Source organism: Chironomus tepperi, unplaced genomic scaffold (assembly GCF_022539635.2).
Source record: "Chironomus tepperi strain 1889 unplaced genomic scaffold, CSIRO-AGI_Ctep_v1 contig_176, whole genome shotgun sequence".
Taxonomy (NCBI): domain Eukaryota; kingdom Metazoa; phylum Arthropoda; class Insecta; order Diptera; family Chironomidae; genus Chironomus; species Chironomus tepperi.
Window position 1 is genome coordinate 441,432 of NW_027226298.1, and position 14,671 is coordinate 456,102.

Below are 14,671 nucleotides of genomic sequence, written 5' to 3' on the forward strand. Positions count from 1 at the left end.
TCATTGTAAAATAAGATTCGAAAAAGTTTTTAAATCGCTTAGTTAAAGTTTATGAAATAATTAACAATTTTTGAGATCGACGCAGAAGTTTACGAGGGAAAATTTTCCAACAAAAATTGAGCGCGAGGCTTCGTTTCCATTCACATATCATAGTTGAGGGACCCTCACATTTCTGTATTTCTCATAACATTTTCAATTTGAAAATTATTTTTAAACAAGTTTTAATCAAGAGAAATAAAAAAATAAAAAATCAAAATGTCTGACGCAGCAGTAGAAGTCGCACCAGCAGCAGCAGTTCCAGTTGCTTCACCAGCAAAAGCAAAGAAGGAGAAGAAACCAAAATCTGACAAGCCAAGTAAACCAAAGGCACCAAGAACTCATCCACCAGTCAGTGATATGATTAATAATGCAGTCAAGACATTGAAAGAACGAGGTGGTTCATCAGTCCAGGCCATCAAGAAATTCCTTGTAGCCCAATACAAAGTTGATACTGACAAATTGTCACCATTCATCAAGAAATACTTGAAATCAGCAGTTGAAAAGGGACAATTGTTGCAAACAAAAGGCAAAGGAGCATCAGGATCATTCAAGTTGCCAGTTGCAGCCAAGAAAGAAAAGGTTGTAAAGAAGGTCGCTAAGAAGGTTACTGAGAAGAAGCCAAAGAAGGCCGCTGCCAAGCCAAAGAAGGCTGGTGAGAAGAAAGTAGTCAAGAAGACAATTGCCAAGAAGCCAAAAGCTGCTTCAGCCACAAAGATCAAGAAGCCAGTTGCAAAGACCACAAAGAAACCAGCAGCAGCAAAGCCAGCAGCAGCCAAAAAGGCAGCACCAAAAGCAAAAGCTGCACCAAAACCAAAAGCCGCTAAGCCTAAAGCTGAAGCCAAGCCAAAGAAGGCAGCAGCACCAAAAGCAAAGAAGCCAGCAGCAGAGAAGAAGCCAAAAGCTGCCAAAAAACCAGCAGCAAAGAAAGCATAAATTTGACAACATTTAATATTTATATTTTAATAGCTGATATTCAGCAATCACCTCAAAATAGTCCTTTTCAGGACTACAAAATCTCATTCCAAAAAGAAAAATCAAATTTTAATTACAACTTACAGCTTAAATTAAGGTTTAAGAGTCATTAATAAAGATTCTGTGATATTTCCTCAAACTATGTCATTTTAAGACTTGCATGCTCTATTTGTATATCAGTATTATTAATCCTCATGGACTTAACTGTGGGAATTTTCAAGTGACGCCGTCTGAGACGCCATTTTAAAAGCCATCATGGCATCATTTTGTTTTATTTGAAGATATACGTAACATGATTTATGGAAATTATTCAAGAATGAAATTTTAGGGAACTAGAGTATGTATATGCTACGGCATAGTAAGGCTGAGATCATAAGATTGACTAAAAATAATTTTCTTTTCATGTTAATATTTTTGGTGGTCTTGAAAAAGACCGTTCAAATGAGAAATGAAGGATGTAGGAATGAATTTATGCACGTTCACCACGGATACGACGAGCAAGTTGGATGTCCTTTGGCATAATTGTGACACGCTTGGCATGGATGGCGCACAAGTTTGTATCTTCGAATAATCCGACGAGGTAAGCTTCAGATGCTTCTTGTAAAGCCATGACTGCTGATGATTGGAAACGCAAGTCAGTCTTGAAGTCTTGAGCGATTTCACGAACAAGACGTTGGAATGGCAATTTACGGATCAACAATTCAGTTGATTTTTGGTAACGACGGATTTCACGAAGAGCGACGGTACCTGGACGATAACGATGTGGCTTCTTAACTCCTCCGGTTGCTGGTGCTGATTTACGAGCAGCCTTTGTTGCCAATTGTTTACGTGGTGCTTTTCCACCAGTTGATTTACGAGCTGTCTGCTTTGTACGAGCCATTATATTTTTGAGGTTTTACTTTCCTTTTTGAAATACAAACGAGAAATGATGCGAGTGCGAGAATTGAGTTCCCTTTATATATGATTCTTATGGCGCGAACATGTATATGTGTGGTGGGGAGAGACAAATTCAGGGGAAATGAGACAATTTAGATGAATTTACTGAATATCATTTAATTAAATTAATCAAATATTTGGAACCAGATCCAATCTGTTTTGTGCTGTTTAGTTCTTCAAATTTTGGATGAAGAAAGTTAAGGAAATTATGTCAAATAAGAGAAATTGATGTAAAAATGATGAGAGAGGGGAAGGTGAGAGAATGTATATAAAGAGAGTGAATTTCATGCATTGGCATCATTCAAGTTTCACCGTTTGTCGTGTAAAGAAGTAAGAATATACTAAAAATACAAAATGACTGGACGAGGTAAAGGAGGCAAAGGTTTAGGAAAAGGAGGCGCAAAGCGTCATCGTAAAGTTCTTCGTGATAACATCCAAGGAATCACAAAGCCAGCTATCCGTCGTTTAGCACGTCGTGGTGGTGTCAAGCGTATCTCAGGCTTGATCTATGAAGAAACTCGTGGTGTTTTGAAAGTTTTCTTGGAAAATGTCATCCGTGATGCAGTCACATACACTGAACACGCCAAGAGAAAGACAGTCACAGCTATGGATGTTGTCTATGCATTGAAACGCCAAGGACGTACTCTCTACGGTTTCGGAGGTTAAATTCCTTACTCCATCATCATCAACAACTTATATCAAATGGTCTTTTTCAAGACCGAAATTTAAATTTACAAAGAAAATTATTTTTAGTTACTACTCATGCCTTGCTATACATTAATTAAAGTTTCTCTTTTCAAGTACCTGAATAAATTACATTATTATATTTGATAAAATATTTTTTCGAAATTCATTTGCTTTTTAATCTTAGTTTTCGAATATTCGTTCGAAATATTGAAAATGGAATTTTATGATGTGATTTGAGCGCAGTTTGAGTCTGTTAAATCTGTATTATGAATATATTGAGTTTATTAAGAATACAGCACATAATCTAATTTCTAATCTGTAAATTCTCGTTCTAATTATTCAGTCAGTAAAAATGCATCCATTTTCGTTCCATACAAGAATTTTAAATTAAATTTACGGTTCTCGTTTCTATTCTCATTCTAATTCCACCATTAATAATTCGTTCCAACATTTTTCAGTTCCTAAATTATTTCACATGATTATGAAATGTTGCTATTATGTGATTTCTTAGATAAACTATATTAAAAATTTAAGTCGCAATAAAATTATATTTTTAAGAGAAATGCTCTGTAAGTTATCAGGCAAGCATAAACACTTTTGTTTTTCTATTACGTAGATAGTGTGATTTGTATTATTATGATGACTCATTATATTTTATGAATTAAATCCATAAACGTGAAATTAATTTCAAATTATGACGTAAAAATTAGTTTTTCTTTGGGAATTAAATTGGTCGCCCTAAAAAGGACGGTTTATAGATGTCTGAATGTATTATTGATGAATTTAAGCTTTCTTTGATTCGGTCTTCTTTGGCAACAAGACGGCTTGGATGTTTGGTAAGACACCACCTTGTGCGATTGTGACTCCGGACAAAAGTTTGTTCAATTCTTCGTCATTACGGATGGCCAATTGCAAGTGACGTGGGATAATTCTTGTCTTTTTGTTGTCACGAGCAGCATTTCCTGCCAATTCAAGAACTTCAGCAGCCAAATATTCCATGACGGCAGCTAAATATACTGGAGCTCCAGCACCAACACGTTCACCATAGTTTCCTTTACGGAGAAGACGATGGATACGACCAACTGGGAATTGTAATCCAGCACGGCTTGAACGTGACTTTGCCTTTGCCTTAACTTTGCCTCCTTTACCACGGCCAGACATTTTTTCAATAGTTTATTTGATTTGTTTTGTACGAGAAAGTTTAAGAACCAAAGATGATTCGATACTGAGTTGAATATTGAGAATTATTCTGCTATTTATACTATTTTTGAGAGCGGGAAACATGAGGGGCGTGGCCTATGCTACCTTGGGAGAGAAATTGTATATAAAGAGAGCGAAAAGTGTGTCGAGTATATCAGTTGTATTCTGAATTTCATTCAAAACACTTCATAAAAAATGGCACCACCAAAAACAAGCGGAAAAGCTGCAAAGAAAGCCGGAAAGGCACAAAAAGCAATCTCAAAGGATGACAAGAAGAAGAGACGTCATAAGCGTAAAGAATCATACGCAATCTACATCTTCAAAGTCTTGAAACAAGTTCACCCAGACACTGGAGTCTCATCAAAGGCAATGAGCATCATGAACAGTTTCGTCAATGACATCTTCGAACGTATTGCTGCTGAAGCCTCACGATTGGCTCACTACAACAAACGCTCAACAATCACAAGTCGCGAGATCCAAACTGCTGTTCGTTTACTCTTGCCTGGTGAATTGGCCAAGCACGCTGTCTCAGAAGGAACAAAAGCCGTCACCAAATACACATCATCCAAATAAACTGCTTTCTATTCATGCATCGCATAACTTCAAATGGTCTTTTTCAAGACCGCAAAATATTTTATGAAAAAGAGAAAGATTTTAATCAAATCAGACTGACTACTTGTTCTACTTATTTTCTAGATACGCAATAAACTGTTGATAATAAAATTAGCTATAAATGAATCTGTGTATATACTTTAAATTATTGTAGGTTAATTAAATTATAATTGAATAAATAAATTTACTAAAATTGAAACAAATTTCTGAATTTTAATTTTTATAATTTTCAGACTTGATATTCTTATATGAGAAAATGTTCTTTGTTCTTGATACTTTTGATGACGCATTTGCTTTGCCTACATAGATTTTTCTAATCACATGTCTGTCTTAATTGTGAAAATTTACAGATAATTTAGTTAAATTAATTAAAAATGTTTCTTCGAAAGAAATTTCGTCGTAATATAAAATTTGGACTCAGTTAGCCTTGATATACAAAATTCTTCATATCCATTTCATATAGTCTGCTCAGTCATTGAATTTGACATTTTGTATGAAGAATTTTATAAATTAATTTAATTAACATTGGAACTTTTAATTTGTCAAAATTTAATTTAATTTAACTAAATTAACAAATTTCTACAATTTGGCACCAAATTAGATTTTATGAGACATTGGTAAATTAAAGTTAAATCCATAGAATTTTATCGCATAAATTTTCAAGCACTGAGTGTTCAACATTATTTCAGTTGATTTCAATTTTTACTTAATTTAATTAATATTTTGAGATTTTTGAGTTAATTTTATGAATCTACAATAAATAAACTTTAATTAAGTGAAAATTTCATGAAAATAGCTCAATCGGTTCCAAAGTTATTGACGATTAATTAAAGAAATTTCTGAAATTTCTCACAAATTTTAACTTTAACAGCTGTTTTTTTGACATTGTTAATTTAATTAAGGAAATTTAAAATCATCATTTGTGAGATTTTTCATTGTAAAATAAGATTCGAAAAAGTTTTTAAATCGCTTAGTTAAAGTTTATGAAATAATTAACAATTTTTGAGATCGACGCAGAAGTTTACGAGGGAAAATTTTCCAACAAAAATTGAGCGCGAGGCTTCGTTTCCATTCACATATCATAGTTGAGGGACCCTCACATTTCTGTATTTCTCATAACATTTTCAATTTGAAAATTATTTTTAAACAAGTTTTAATCAAGAGAAATAAAAAAAATAAAAAATCAAAATGTCTGACGCAGCAGTAGAAGTCGCACCAGCAGCAGCAGTTCCAGTTGCTTCACCAGCAAAAGCAAAGAAGGAAAAGAAACCAAAATCTGACAAGCCAAGTAAACCAAAGGCACCAAGAACTCATCCACCAGTCAGTGATATGATTAATAATGCAGTCAAGACATTGAAAGAACGAGGTGGTTCATCAGTCCAGGCCATCAAGAAATTCCTTGTAGCCCAATACAAAGTTGATACTGACAAATTGTCACCATTCATCAAGAAATACTTGAAATCAGCAGTTGAAAAGGGACAATTGTTGCAAACAAAAGGCAAAGGAGCATCAGGATCATTCAAGTTGCCAGTTGCAGCCAAGAAAGAAAAGGTTGTAAAGAAGGTCGCTAAGAAGGTTACTGAGAAGAAGCCAAAGAAGGCCGCTGCCAAGCCAAAGAAGGCTGGTGAGAAGAAAGTAGTCAAGAAGACAATTGCCAAGAAACCAAAAGCTGCTTCAGCCACAAAAATCAAGAAGCCAGTTGCAAAGACCACAAAGAAACCAGCAGCAGCAAAGCCAGCAGCAGCCAAGAAGGCAGCACCAAAAGCAAAAGCTGCACCAAAACCAAAAGCCGCTAAACCAAAAGCTGAAGCCAAGCCAAAGAAGGCAGCAGCACCAAAAGCAAAGAAACCAGCAGCAGAGAAGAAGCCAAAAGCTGCCAAAAAACCAGCAGCAAAGAAAGCATAAATTTGACAACATTTAATATTTATATTTTAATAGCTGATATTCAGCAATCACCTCAAAATAGTCCTTTTCAGGACTACAAAATCTCATTCCAAAAAGAAAAATCAAATTTTAATTACAATTTATAGCTTAACTTAAGGTTTAAGTGTCATTAATAAAGATTCTGTGATATTTCCTCAAACTATGTCATTTTAAGACTTTCATTATATATAGTCATGGACTTATCTGTGGGAATTTCAAAGTGACGCCGTCTGAGACGCCATTTTAAATGCCATCATGGCATCATTTTGTTTAATATGAAAGTGCATGTATCATGATTAATGGAAATGATTTAAGAACGAAGGTTTAAGGAACTAGAATATGCATATGCTACGGCAAAGTAAGGCTGAGATCATAAAATTTACTAAAAATAATTTTCTTTTCATGTTAATATTTTTGGTGGTCTTGAAAAAGACCGTTCAAATGAGAAATGAAGGATGTAGGAATGAATTTATGCACGTTCACCACGGATACGACGAGCAAGTTGGATGTCCTTTGGCATAATTGTGACACGCTTGGCATGGATGGCGCACAAGTTTGTATCTTCGAATAATCCGACGAGGTAAGCTTCAGATGCTTCTTGTAAAGCCATGACTGCTGATGATTGGAAACGCAAGTCAGTCTTGAAGTCTTGAGCGATTTCACGAACAAGACGTTGGAATGGCAATTTACGGATCAACAATTCAGTTGATTTTTGGTAACGACGGATTTCACGAAGAGCGACGGTACCTGGACGATAACGATGTGGCTTCTTAACTCCTCCGGTTGCTGGTGCTGATTTACGAGCAGCCTTTGTTGCCAATTGTTTACGTGGTGCTTTTCCACCAGTTGATTTACGAGCTGTCTGCTTTGTACGAGCCATTATATTTTTGAGGTTTTACTTTCCTTTTTGAAATACAAACGAGAAATGATGCGAGTGCGAGAATTGAGTTCCCTTTATATATGATTCTTATGGCGCGAACATGTATATGTGTGGTGGGGAGAGACAAATTCAGGGGAAATGAGACAACTTCGATGAATTTACTGAATATCATTTAATTAAATTAATCAAATATTTGGAACCAGATCCAATCTGTTTTGTGCTGTTTAGTTCTTCAAATTTTGGATGAAGAAAGTTAAGGAAATTATGTCAAATAAGAGAAATTGATGTAAAAATGATGAGAGAGGGGAAGGTGAGAGAATGTATATAAAGAGAGTGAATTTCATGCATTGGCATCATTCAAGTTTCACCGTTTGTCGTGTAAACAAGTAAGAATATACTAAAAATACAAAATGACTGGACGAGGTAAAGGAGGCAAAGGTTTAGGAAAAGGAGGCGCAAAGCGTCATCGTAAAGTTCTTCGTGATAACATCCAAGGAATCACAAAGCCAGCTATCCGTCGTTTAGCACGTCGTGGTGGTGTCAAGCGTATCTCAGGCTTGATCTATGAAGAAACTCGTGGTGTTTTGAAAGTTTTCTTGGAAAATGTCATCCGTGATGCAGTCACATACACTGAACACGCCAAGAGAAAGACAGTCACAGCTATGGATGTTGTCTATGCATTGAAACGCCAAGGACGTACTCTCTACGGTTTCGGAGGTTAAATTCCTTACTCCATCATCATCAACAACTTATATCAAATGGTCTTTTTCAAGACCGAAATTCAAATTCTTAAAGAAAATTATTTTTATTTACTACTCATGCCTTGCTGAATATCAATTAAAGTTTCTCTTTTCAACTACCTGAATAAATTATATAGTTTTTTATATTTGATTACCTATTTTTTCGAAATTCAACTGCTTTTAATCTTAGTTTTCGAATATTCGTTCGAAATATTGAAAATGGAATTTTATGATGTGATTTGAGCGCAGTTTGAGTCTGTTAAATCTGTATTATGAATATATTGAGTTTATTAAGAATACAGCACATAATCTAATTTCTAATCTGTAAATTCTCGTTCTAATTATTCAGTCAGTAAAAATGCATCCATTTTCGTTCCATACAAGAATTTTAAATTAAATTTACGGTTCTCGTTTCTATTCTCATTCTAATTCCACCATTAATAATTCGTTCCAACATTTTTCAGTTCCTAAATTATTTCACATGATTATGAAATGTTGCTATTATGTGATTTCTTAGATAAACTATATTAAAAATTTAAGTCGCAATAAAATTATATTTTTAAGAGAAATGCTCTGTAAGTTATCAGGCAAGCATAAACACTTTTGTTTTTCTATTACGTAGATAGTGTGATTTGTATTATTATGATGACTCATTATATTTTATGAATTAAATCCATAAACGTGAAATTAATTTCAAATTATGACGTAAAAATTAGTTTTTCTTTGGGAATTAAATTGGTCGCCCTAAAAAGGACGGTTTATAGATGTCTGAATGTATTATTGATGAATTTAAGCTTTCTTTGATTCGGTCTTCTTTGGCAACAAGACGGCTTGGATGTTTGGTAAGACACCACCTTGTGCGATTGTGACTCCGGACAAAAGTTTGTTCAATTCTTCGTCATTACGGATGGCCAATTGCAAGTGACGTGGGATAATTCTTGTCTTTTTGTTGTCACGAGCAGCATTTCCTGCCAATTCAAGAACTTCAGCAGCCAAATATTCCATGACGGCAGCTAAATATACTGGAGCTCCAGCACCAACACGTTCACCATAGTTTCCTTTACGGAGAAGACGATGGATACGACCAACTGGGAATTGTAATCCAGCACGGCTTGAACGTGACTTTGCCTTTGCCTTAACTTTGCCTCCTTTACCACGGCCAGACATTTTTTCAATAGTTTATTTGATTTGTTTTGTACGAGAAAGTTTAAGAACCAAAGATGATTCGATACTGAGTTGAATATTGAGAATTATTCTGCTATTTATACTATTTTTAGAGCGGGAAACATGAGGGGCGTGGCCTATGCTACCTGGAGAGAGAAATTGTATATAAAGAGAGCGAAAAGTGTGTCGAGTATATCAGTTGTATTCTGAATTTCATTCAAAACACTTCATAAAAAATGGCACCACCAAAAACAAGCGGAAAAGCTGCAAAGAAAGCCGGAAAGGCACAAAAAGCAATCTCAAAGGATGACAAGAAGAAGAGACGTCATAAGCGTAAAGAATCATACGCAATCTACATCTTCAAAGTCTTGAAACAAGTTCACCCAGACACTGGAGTCTCATCAAAGGCAATGAGCATCATGAACAGTTTCGTCAATGACATCTTCGAACGTATTGCTGCTGAAGCCTCACGATTGGCTCACTACAACAAACGCTCAACAATCACAAGTCGCGAGATCCAAACTGCTGTTCGTTTACTCTTGCCTGGTGAATTGGCCAAGCACGCTGTCTCAGAAGGAACAAAAGCCGTCACCAAATACACATCATCCAAATAAACTGCTTTCTATTCATGCATCGCATAACTTCAAATGGTCTTTTTCAAGACCGCAAAATATTTTATGAAAAAGAGAAAGATTTTAATCAAATCAGACTGACTACTTGTTCTACTTATTTTCTAGATACGCAATAAACTATTGATAACAAAATTAGCTATAAATGAATCTGTGTATATACTTTATATTATTGTAGGTTAATTAAATTATGATTGAATAAATAAATTTACTAAAATTGAAACAAATTTCTGAATTTTAATTTTTATAATTTTCAGACTTGATATTCTTATATGAGAAAATGTTCTTTGTTCTTGATACTTTTGATGACGCATTTGCTTTGCCTACATAGATTTTTCTAATCACATGTCTGTCTTAATTGTGAAAATTTACAGATAATTTAGTTAAATTAATTAAAAATGTTTCTTCGAAAGAAATTTCGTCGTAATATAAAATTTGGACTCAGTATAGCCTCGATATACAAAATTCTTCATATCCATTTCATATAGTCTGCTCAGTCATTGAATTTGACATTTTGTATGAAGAATTTTATAAATTAATTTAATTTATATTGGAACTTTAAATTTGTCAAAATTTAATTTAATTTAACTAAATTAACAAATTTCTACAATTTGACACCAAATTAAATTTTATGAGACATTGGTAAATTAAAGTTAAATCCATAGAATTTTATCGCATAAATTTTCAAGCACTGAGTGTTCAACATTATTCCAGTTGATACCAATTTTTACCTTATTTAATTAATATTTTGAGATTTTTGACTTAAATTTATGAATCTACAATAAATAAACTTTAATTAAGTGAAAATTTGATGAAATTAGTTCAATCGGTTCCAAAGTTATTGACGATTAATTAAAGAAATTTCTGAAATTTCTCACAAATTTTAACTTTAACAGCTGTTTTTTTGACATTGTTAATTTAATTAAGGAAATTTAAAATCATCATTTGTGAGATTTTTCATTGTAAAATAAGATTCGAAAAAGTTTTTAAATCGCTTAGTTAAAGTTTATGAAATAATTAACAATTTTTGAGATCGACGCAGAAGTTTACGAGGGAAAATTTTCCAACAAAAATTGAGCGCGAGGCTTCGTTTCCATTCACATATCATAGTTGAGGGACCCTCACATTTCTGTATTTCTCATAACATTTTCAATTTGAAAATTATTTTTAAACAAGTTTTAATCAAGAGAAATAAAAAAAATAAAAAATCATAATGTCTGACGCAGCAGTAGAAGTCGCACCAGCAGCAGCAGTTCCAGTTGCTTCACCAGCAAAAGCAAAGAAGGAAAAGAAACCAAAATCTGACAAGCCAAGTAAACCAAAGGCACCAAGAACTCATCCACCAGTCAGTGATATGATTAATAATGCAGTCAAGACATTGAAAGAACGAGGTGGTTCATCAGTCCAGGCCATCAAGAAATTCCTTGTAGCCCAATACAAAGTTGATACTGACAAATTGTCACCATTCATCAAGAAATACTTGAAATCAGCAGTTGAAAAGGGACAATTGTTGCAAACAAAAGGCAAAGGAGCATCAGGATCATTCAAGTTGCCAGTTGCAGCCAAGAAAGAAAAGGTTGTAAAGAAGGTCGCTAAGAAGGTTACTGAGAAGAAGCCAAAGAAGGCCGCTGCCAAGCCAAAGAAGGCTGGTGAGAAGAAAGTAGTCAAGAAGACAATTGCCAAGAAGCCAAAAGCTGCTTCAGCCACAAAGATCAAGAAGCCAGTTGCAAAGACCACAAAGAAACCAGCAGCAGCAAAGCCAGCAGCAGCCAAAAAGGCAGCACCAAAAGCAAAAGCTGCACCAAAACCAAAAGCCGCCAAGCCTAAAGCTGAAGCCAAGCCAAAGAAGGCAGCAGCACCAAAAGCAAAGAAGCCAGCAGCAGAGAAGAAGCCAAAAGCTGCCAAAAAACCAGCAGCAAAGAAAGCATAAATTTGACAACATTTAATATTTATATTTTAATAGCTGATATTCAGCAATCACCTCAAAATAGTCCTTTTCAGGACTACAAAATCTCATTCCAAAAAGAAAAATCAAATTTTAATTACATTTTATAGCTTAACTTAAGGTTTAAGTGTCATTAATAAAGATTCTGTGATATTTCCTCAAACTATGTCATTTTAAGACTTTCATTATATATAGTCATGGACTTATCTGTGGGAATTTCAAAGTGACGCCGTCTGAGACGCCATTTTAAATGCCATCATGGCATCATTTTGTTTTATTTGAAGGCATTCGTATCAAGATGTATGGAAATGATTCAAGAATGAAATTTTAGGGAACTAGAATATTAATATGCTAAGGCAAAGTAAGGCTGAGATCATAAGATTGACTAAAAATAATTTTCTTTTCATGTTAATATTTTTGGTGGTCTTGAAAAAGACCGTTCAAATGAGAAATGGATGTTGTAGGAATGAATTTATGCACGTTCACCACGGATACGACGAGCAAGTTGGATGTCCTTTGGCATAATTGTGACACGCTTGGCATGGATGGCGCACAAGTTTGTATCTTCGAATAATCCGACGAGGTAAGCTTCAGATGCTTCTTGTAAAGCCATGACTGCTGATGATTGGAAACGCAAGTCAGTCTTGAAGTCTTGAGCGATTTCACGAACAAGACGTTGGAATGGCAATTTACGGATCAACAATTCAGTTGATTTTTGGTAACGACGGATTTCACGAAGAGCGACGGTACCTGGACGATAACGATGTGGCTTCTTAACTCCTCCGGTTGCTGGTGCTGATTTACGAGCAGCCTTTGTTGCCAATTGTTTACGTGGTGCTTTTCCACCAGTTGATTTACGAGCTGTCTGCTTTGTACGAGCCATTATATTTTTGAGGTTTTACTTTCCTTTTTGAAATACAAACGAGAAATGATGCGAGTGCGAGAATTGAGTTCCCTTTATATATGATTCTTATGGCGCGAACATGTATTTGTGTGGTGGGGAGAGAGCAATTCAGGGGAAATGAGAAAATTTCGATGAATTCACTGAATATCAGTTAATTTAATTAATCAAACATTTGGAAACAGCTTGAATAAGTTTCGTATTGCTTAGTTCTTCAAATTCGGGAAGATGAAAGTTAATGAAATTGGGTGAAATGAGAGAAATTGATGTAAAAATGATGTGAGAGGGGAAGGTGAGAGAATGTATATAAAGAGAGTGAATTTCATGCATTGGCATCATTCAAGTTTCACCGTTTGTCGTGTAAAGAAGTAAGAATATACTAAAAATACAAAATGACTGGACGAGGTAAAGGAGGCAAAGGTTTAGGAAAAGGAGGCGCAAAGCGTCATCGTAAAGTTCTTCGTGATAACATCCAAGGAATCACAAAGCCAGCTATCCGTCGTTTAGCACGTCGTGGTGGTGTCAAGCGTATCTCAGGCTTGATCTATGAAGAAACTCGTGGTGTTTTGAAAGTTTTCTTGGAAAATGTCATCCGTGATGCAGTCACATACACTGAACACGCCAAGAGAAAGACAGTCACAGCTATGGATGTTGTCTATGCATTGAAACGCCAAGGACGTACTCTCTACGGTTTCGGAGGTTAAATTCCATACTCCATCAACATCAACAACTTATATCAAATGGTCTTTTTCAAGACCGCCATTTACATTTATAAAGAAAATTATTTTTAACAACTGGGTATTCGCGATTTTTTGTGAATTAACTAAGTCTCGTTTATTTCATATAGTAGGGATTATAAAACGCTTAAAAATAATTCGTAGAACTTACTTTAGTCATCATTATCATCGGAGTTTGAGTCACTGTAGTCACATAGAAGCGAAAGTCCTGACGGTTTTGCACTATTTGTCTGTTCGTCGTTTGCTTTTAATGGTACATTTGTGTTATCTGTAGATGCTGTAAAACTAGTTGATGTTGAGATTGTTACCTTCGACGAAGCTGATGCTGCAGGTTCCTTTTTCTTGACAAGAACTAAAGGTTTCTTACTACTGATTGGTTTCGGAAGTTTTGGCGCAAAACTATCAATTTTCGGTTTCTTCTTAGAAACTTCCTCGTCATCCTTAACATCTTCGATAATTTCTTCAGTTACTACACGTTTTGAACCACTTCCATTGCCTTGAAATTTGATAGTTTTAATATATTCTTCATCTAATTTTGCAAGTCGCTCTTCTCGTTGCTGGACTGTCTCTTTTGGATTGTACTGATGTAAAAGAGCTTCATAGTCAATGTTTTCGTGCCTTTGATTCAAGTCTTTCAGTTCCTCTAAAGATTCAAGCAGCTCAATTTCATTCCTGGACTGTTCTGTTCGATTTTCTAAAAGTTTCATTGGATTATTGGCTTCCTCCTCTTTTGCTTCTTGTAATTCCCTCAGCGCTTGCTCTTCCGCCAATTTAAGTGCCATAAAATTTCGCGTCGCTCCTGCTTCAATTTCATAATCTGTATTTTGTGGATCTGTCTTAAATGAAACTGAAGGAGATCTTGTTAGTTACGTTATATAATTGATAATGAGTTAATTAAATACATACTTTCTTGAAGGCATCTTGTACATTTGATGTAAAAACGATAAATTCTGATTCCCAAGTACGTCTCATTCTCAACATCCTCTTTGCGCGCATTAAACTTCTTTCCTTTGTAAATGTATTCTCCACAAGTTGCACATCGCATATTAAATGGTGCCATCAATCGAACTGTGTATTGTCGCTAGAATTAAGCATTTAATATTGATTAATTTAAGATTTTATTGTAATTTCGGAATATTTTGCAATACTTACATTTTTCGGCAGTTTACAACGTGGAATCTTCGATGGATCGAAATCCGGTGGATAATATTTATTTAAAACTTTTCTTTCAGACATTTTAAGTGCTTAAAAACTGGTTAATTAATGAAAAATTTATTTTGTAAATAAAAATCTGTGAAGACTCGAT

General features: G+C 34.8%; 14 protein-coding genes across 14 annotated transcripts; 8 read left to right on the forward strand and 6 right to left on the reverse strand.

Annotated features, from left to right (window-relative positions):
- Positions 1-221: 221 nt before the first annotated feature.
- On the forward strand, positions 222-1,053 carry LOC139089246 (histone H1B-like). Its single transcript, XM_070638716.1, has one exon. The coding sequence runs from the start codon at positions 256-258 to the stop codon at positions 970-972; it is 717 nt and encodes a 238-aa protein (XP_070494817.1). The 5' UTR covers positions 222-255; the 3' UTR covers positions 973-1,053.
- A 427-nt stretch (positions 1,054-1,480) lies between these two features.
- LOC139089193 (histone H3) lies at positions 1,481-1,891 on the reverse strand. Its single transcript, XM_070638658.1, has one exon. The coding sequence runs from the start codon at positions 1,889-1,891 to the stop codon at positions 1,481-1,483; it is 411 nt and encodes a 136-aa protein (XP_070494759.1).
- A 367-nt stretch (positions 1,892-2,258) lies between these two features.
- LOC139089256 (histone H4) lies at positions 2,259-2,671 on the forward strand. The gene has a single exon (XM_070638725.1). The coding sequence runs from the start codon at positions 2,302-2,304 to the stop codon at positions 2,611-2,613; it is 312 nt and encodes a 103-aa protein (XP_070494826.1). The 5' UTR covers positions 2,259-2,301; the 3' UTR covers positions 2,614-2,671.
- Positions 2,672-2,968: 297 nt separating this feature from the next.
- Positions 2,969-3,849, reverse strand: LOC139089255 (histone H2A). The gene has a single exon (XM_070638724.1). The coding sequence runs from the start codon at positions 3,793-3,795 to the stop codon at positions 3,418-3,420; it is 378 nt and encodes a 125-aa protein (XP_070494825.1). The 5' UTR covers positions 3,796-3,849; the 3' UTR covers positions 2,969-3,417.
- A 180-nt stretch (positions 3,850-4,029) lies between these two features.
- Positions 4,030-4,407, forward strand: LOC139089194 (histone H2B). Its single transcript, XM_070638660.1, has one exon. The coding sequence runs from the start codon at positions 4,030-4,032 to the stop codon at positions 4,405-4,407; it is 378 nt and encodes a 125-aa protein (XP_070494761.1).
- A 1,213-nt stretch (positions 4,408-5,620) lies between these two features.
- On the forward strand, positions 5,621-6,432 carry LOC139089254 (histone H1B-like). Its single transcript, XM_070638723.1, has one exon. It carries the CDS (start codon positions 5,635-5,637, stop codon positions 6,349-6,351), a length of 717 nt encoding a protein of 238 aa, XP_070494824.1. The 5' UTR covers positions 5,621-5,634; the 3' UTR covers positions 6,352-6,432.
- A 406-nt stretch (positions 6,433-6,838) lies between these two features.
- LOC139089195 (histone H3) lies at positions 6,839-7,249 on the reverse strand. Its single transcript, XM_070638661.1, has one exon. It carries the CDS (start codon positions 7,247-7,249, stop codon positions 6,839-6,841), a length of 411 nt encoding a protein of 136 aa, XP_070494762.1.
- Positions 7,250-7,623: 374 nt separating this feature from the next.
- LOC139089251 (histone H4) lies at positions 7,624-8,029 on the forward strand. The gene has a single exon (XM_070638721.1). It carries the CDS (start codon positions 7,660-7,662, stop codon positions 7,969-7,971), a length of 312 nt encoding a protein of 103 aa, XP_070494822.1. The 5' UTR covers positions 7,624-7,659; the 3' UTR covers positions 7,972-8,029.
- Positions 8,030-8,329: 300 nt separating this feature from the next.
- Positions 8,330-9,210, reverse strand: LOC139089250 (histone H2A). The gene has a single exon (XM_070638720.1). The coding sequence runs from the start codon at positions 9,154-9,156 to the stop codon at positions 8,779-8,781; it is 378 nt and encodes a 125-aa protein (XP_070494821.1). The 5' UTR covers positions 9,157-9,210; the 3' UTR covers positions 8,330-8,778.
- A 179-nt stretch (positions 9,211-9,389) lies between these two features.
- On the forward strand, positions 9,390-9,767 carry LOC139089196 (histone H2B). Its single transcript, XM_070638662.1, has one exon. The coding sequence runs from the start codon at positions 9,390-9,392 to the stop codon at positions 9,765-9,767; it is 378 nt and encodes a 125-aa protein (XP_070494763.1).
- A 1,177-nt stretch (positions 9,768-10,944) lies between these two features.
- LOC139089249 (histone H1B-like) lies at positions 10,945-11,793 on the forward strand. The gene has a single exon (XM_070638719.1). The coding sequence runs from the start codon at positions 10,996-10,998 to the stop codon at positions 11,710-11,712; it is 717 nt and encodes a 238-aa protein (XP_070494820.1). The 5' UTR covers positions 10,945-10,995; the 3' UTR covers positions 11,713-11,793.
- A 406-nt stretch (positions 11,794-12,199) lies between these two features.
- Positions 12,200-12,610, reverse strand: LOC139089197 (histone H3). The gene has a single exon (XM_070638663.1). It carries the CDS (start codon positions 12,608-12,610, stop codon positions 12,200-12,202), a length of 411 nt encoding a protein of 136 aa, XP_070494764.1.
- Positions 12,611-13,020: 410 nt separating this feature from the next.
- LOC139089199 (histone H4) lies at positions 13,021-13,332 on the forward strand. Its single transcript, XM_070638664.1, has one exon. It carries the CDS (start codon positions 13,021-13,023, stop codon positions 13,330-13,332), a length of 312 nt encoding a protein of 103 aa, XP_070494765.1.
- A 104-nt stretch (positions 13,333-13,436) lies between these two features.
- Positions 13,437-14,669, reverse strand: LOC139089224 (splicing factor YJU2). The gene is made up of 3 exons (XM_070638696.1): positions 14,518-14,669; positions 14,272-14,446; positions 13,437-14,212 (listed from the first exon to the last, which is right to left on the reverse strand). The coding sequence occupies exons 1-3, from the start codon at positions 14,599-14,601 to the stop codon at positions 13,518-13,520; spliced, it is 954 nt and encodes a 317-aa protein (XP_070494797.1). The 5' UTR covers positions 14,602-14,669; the 3' UTR covers positions 13,437-13,517.
- Between the last annotated feature and the right edge of the window lie 2 nt (positions 14,670-14,671).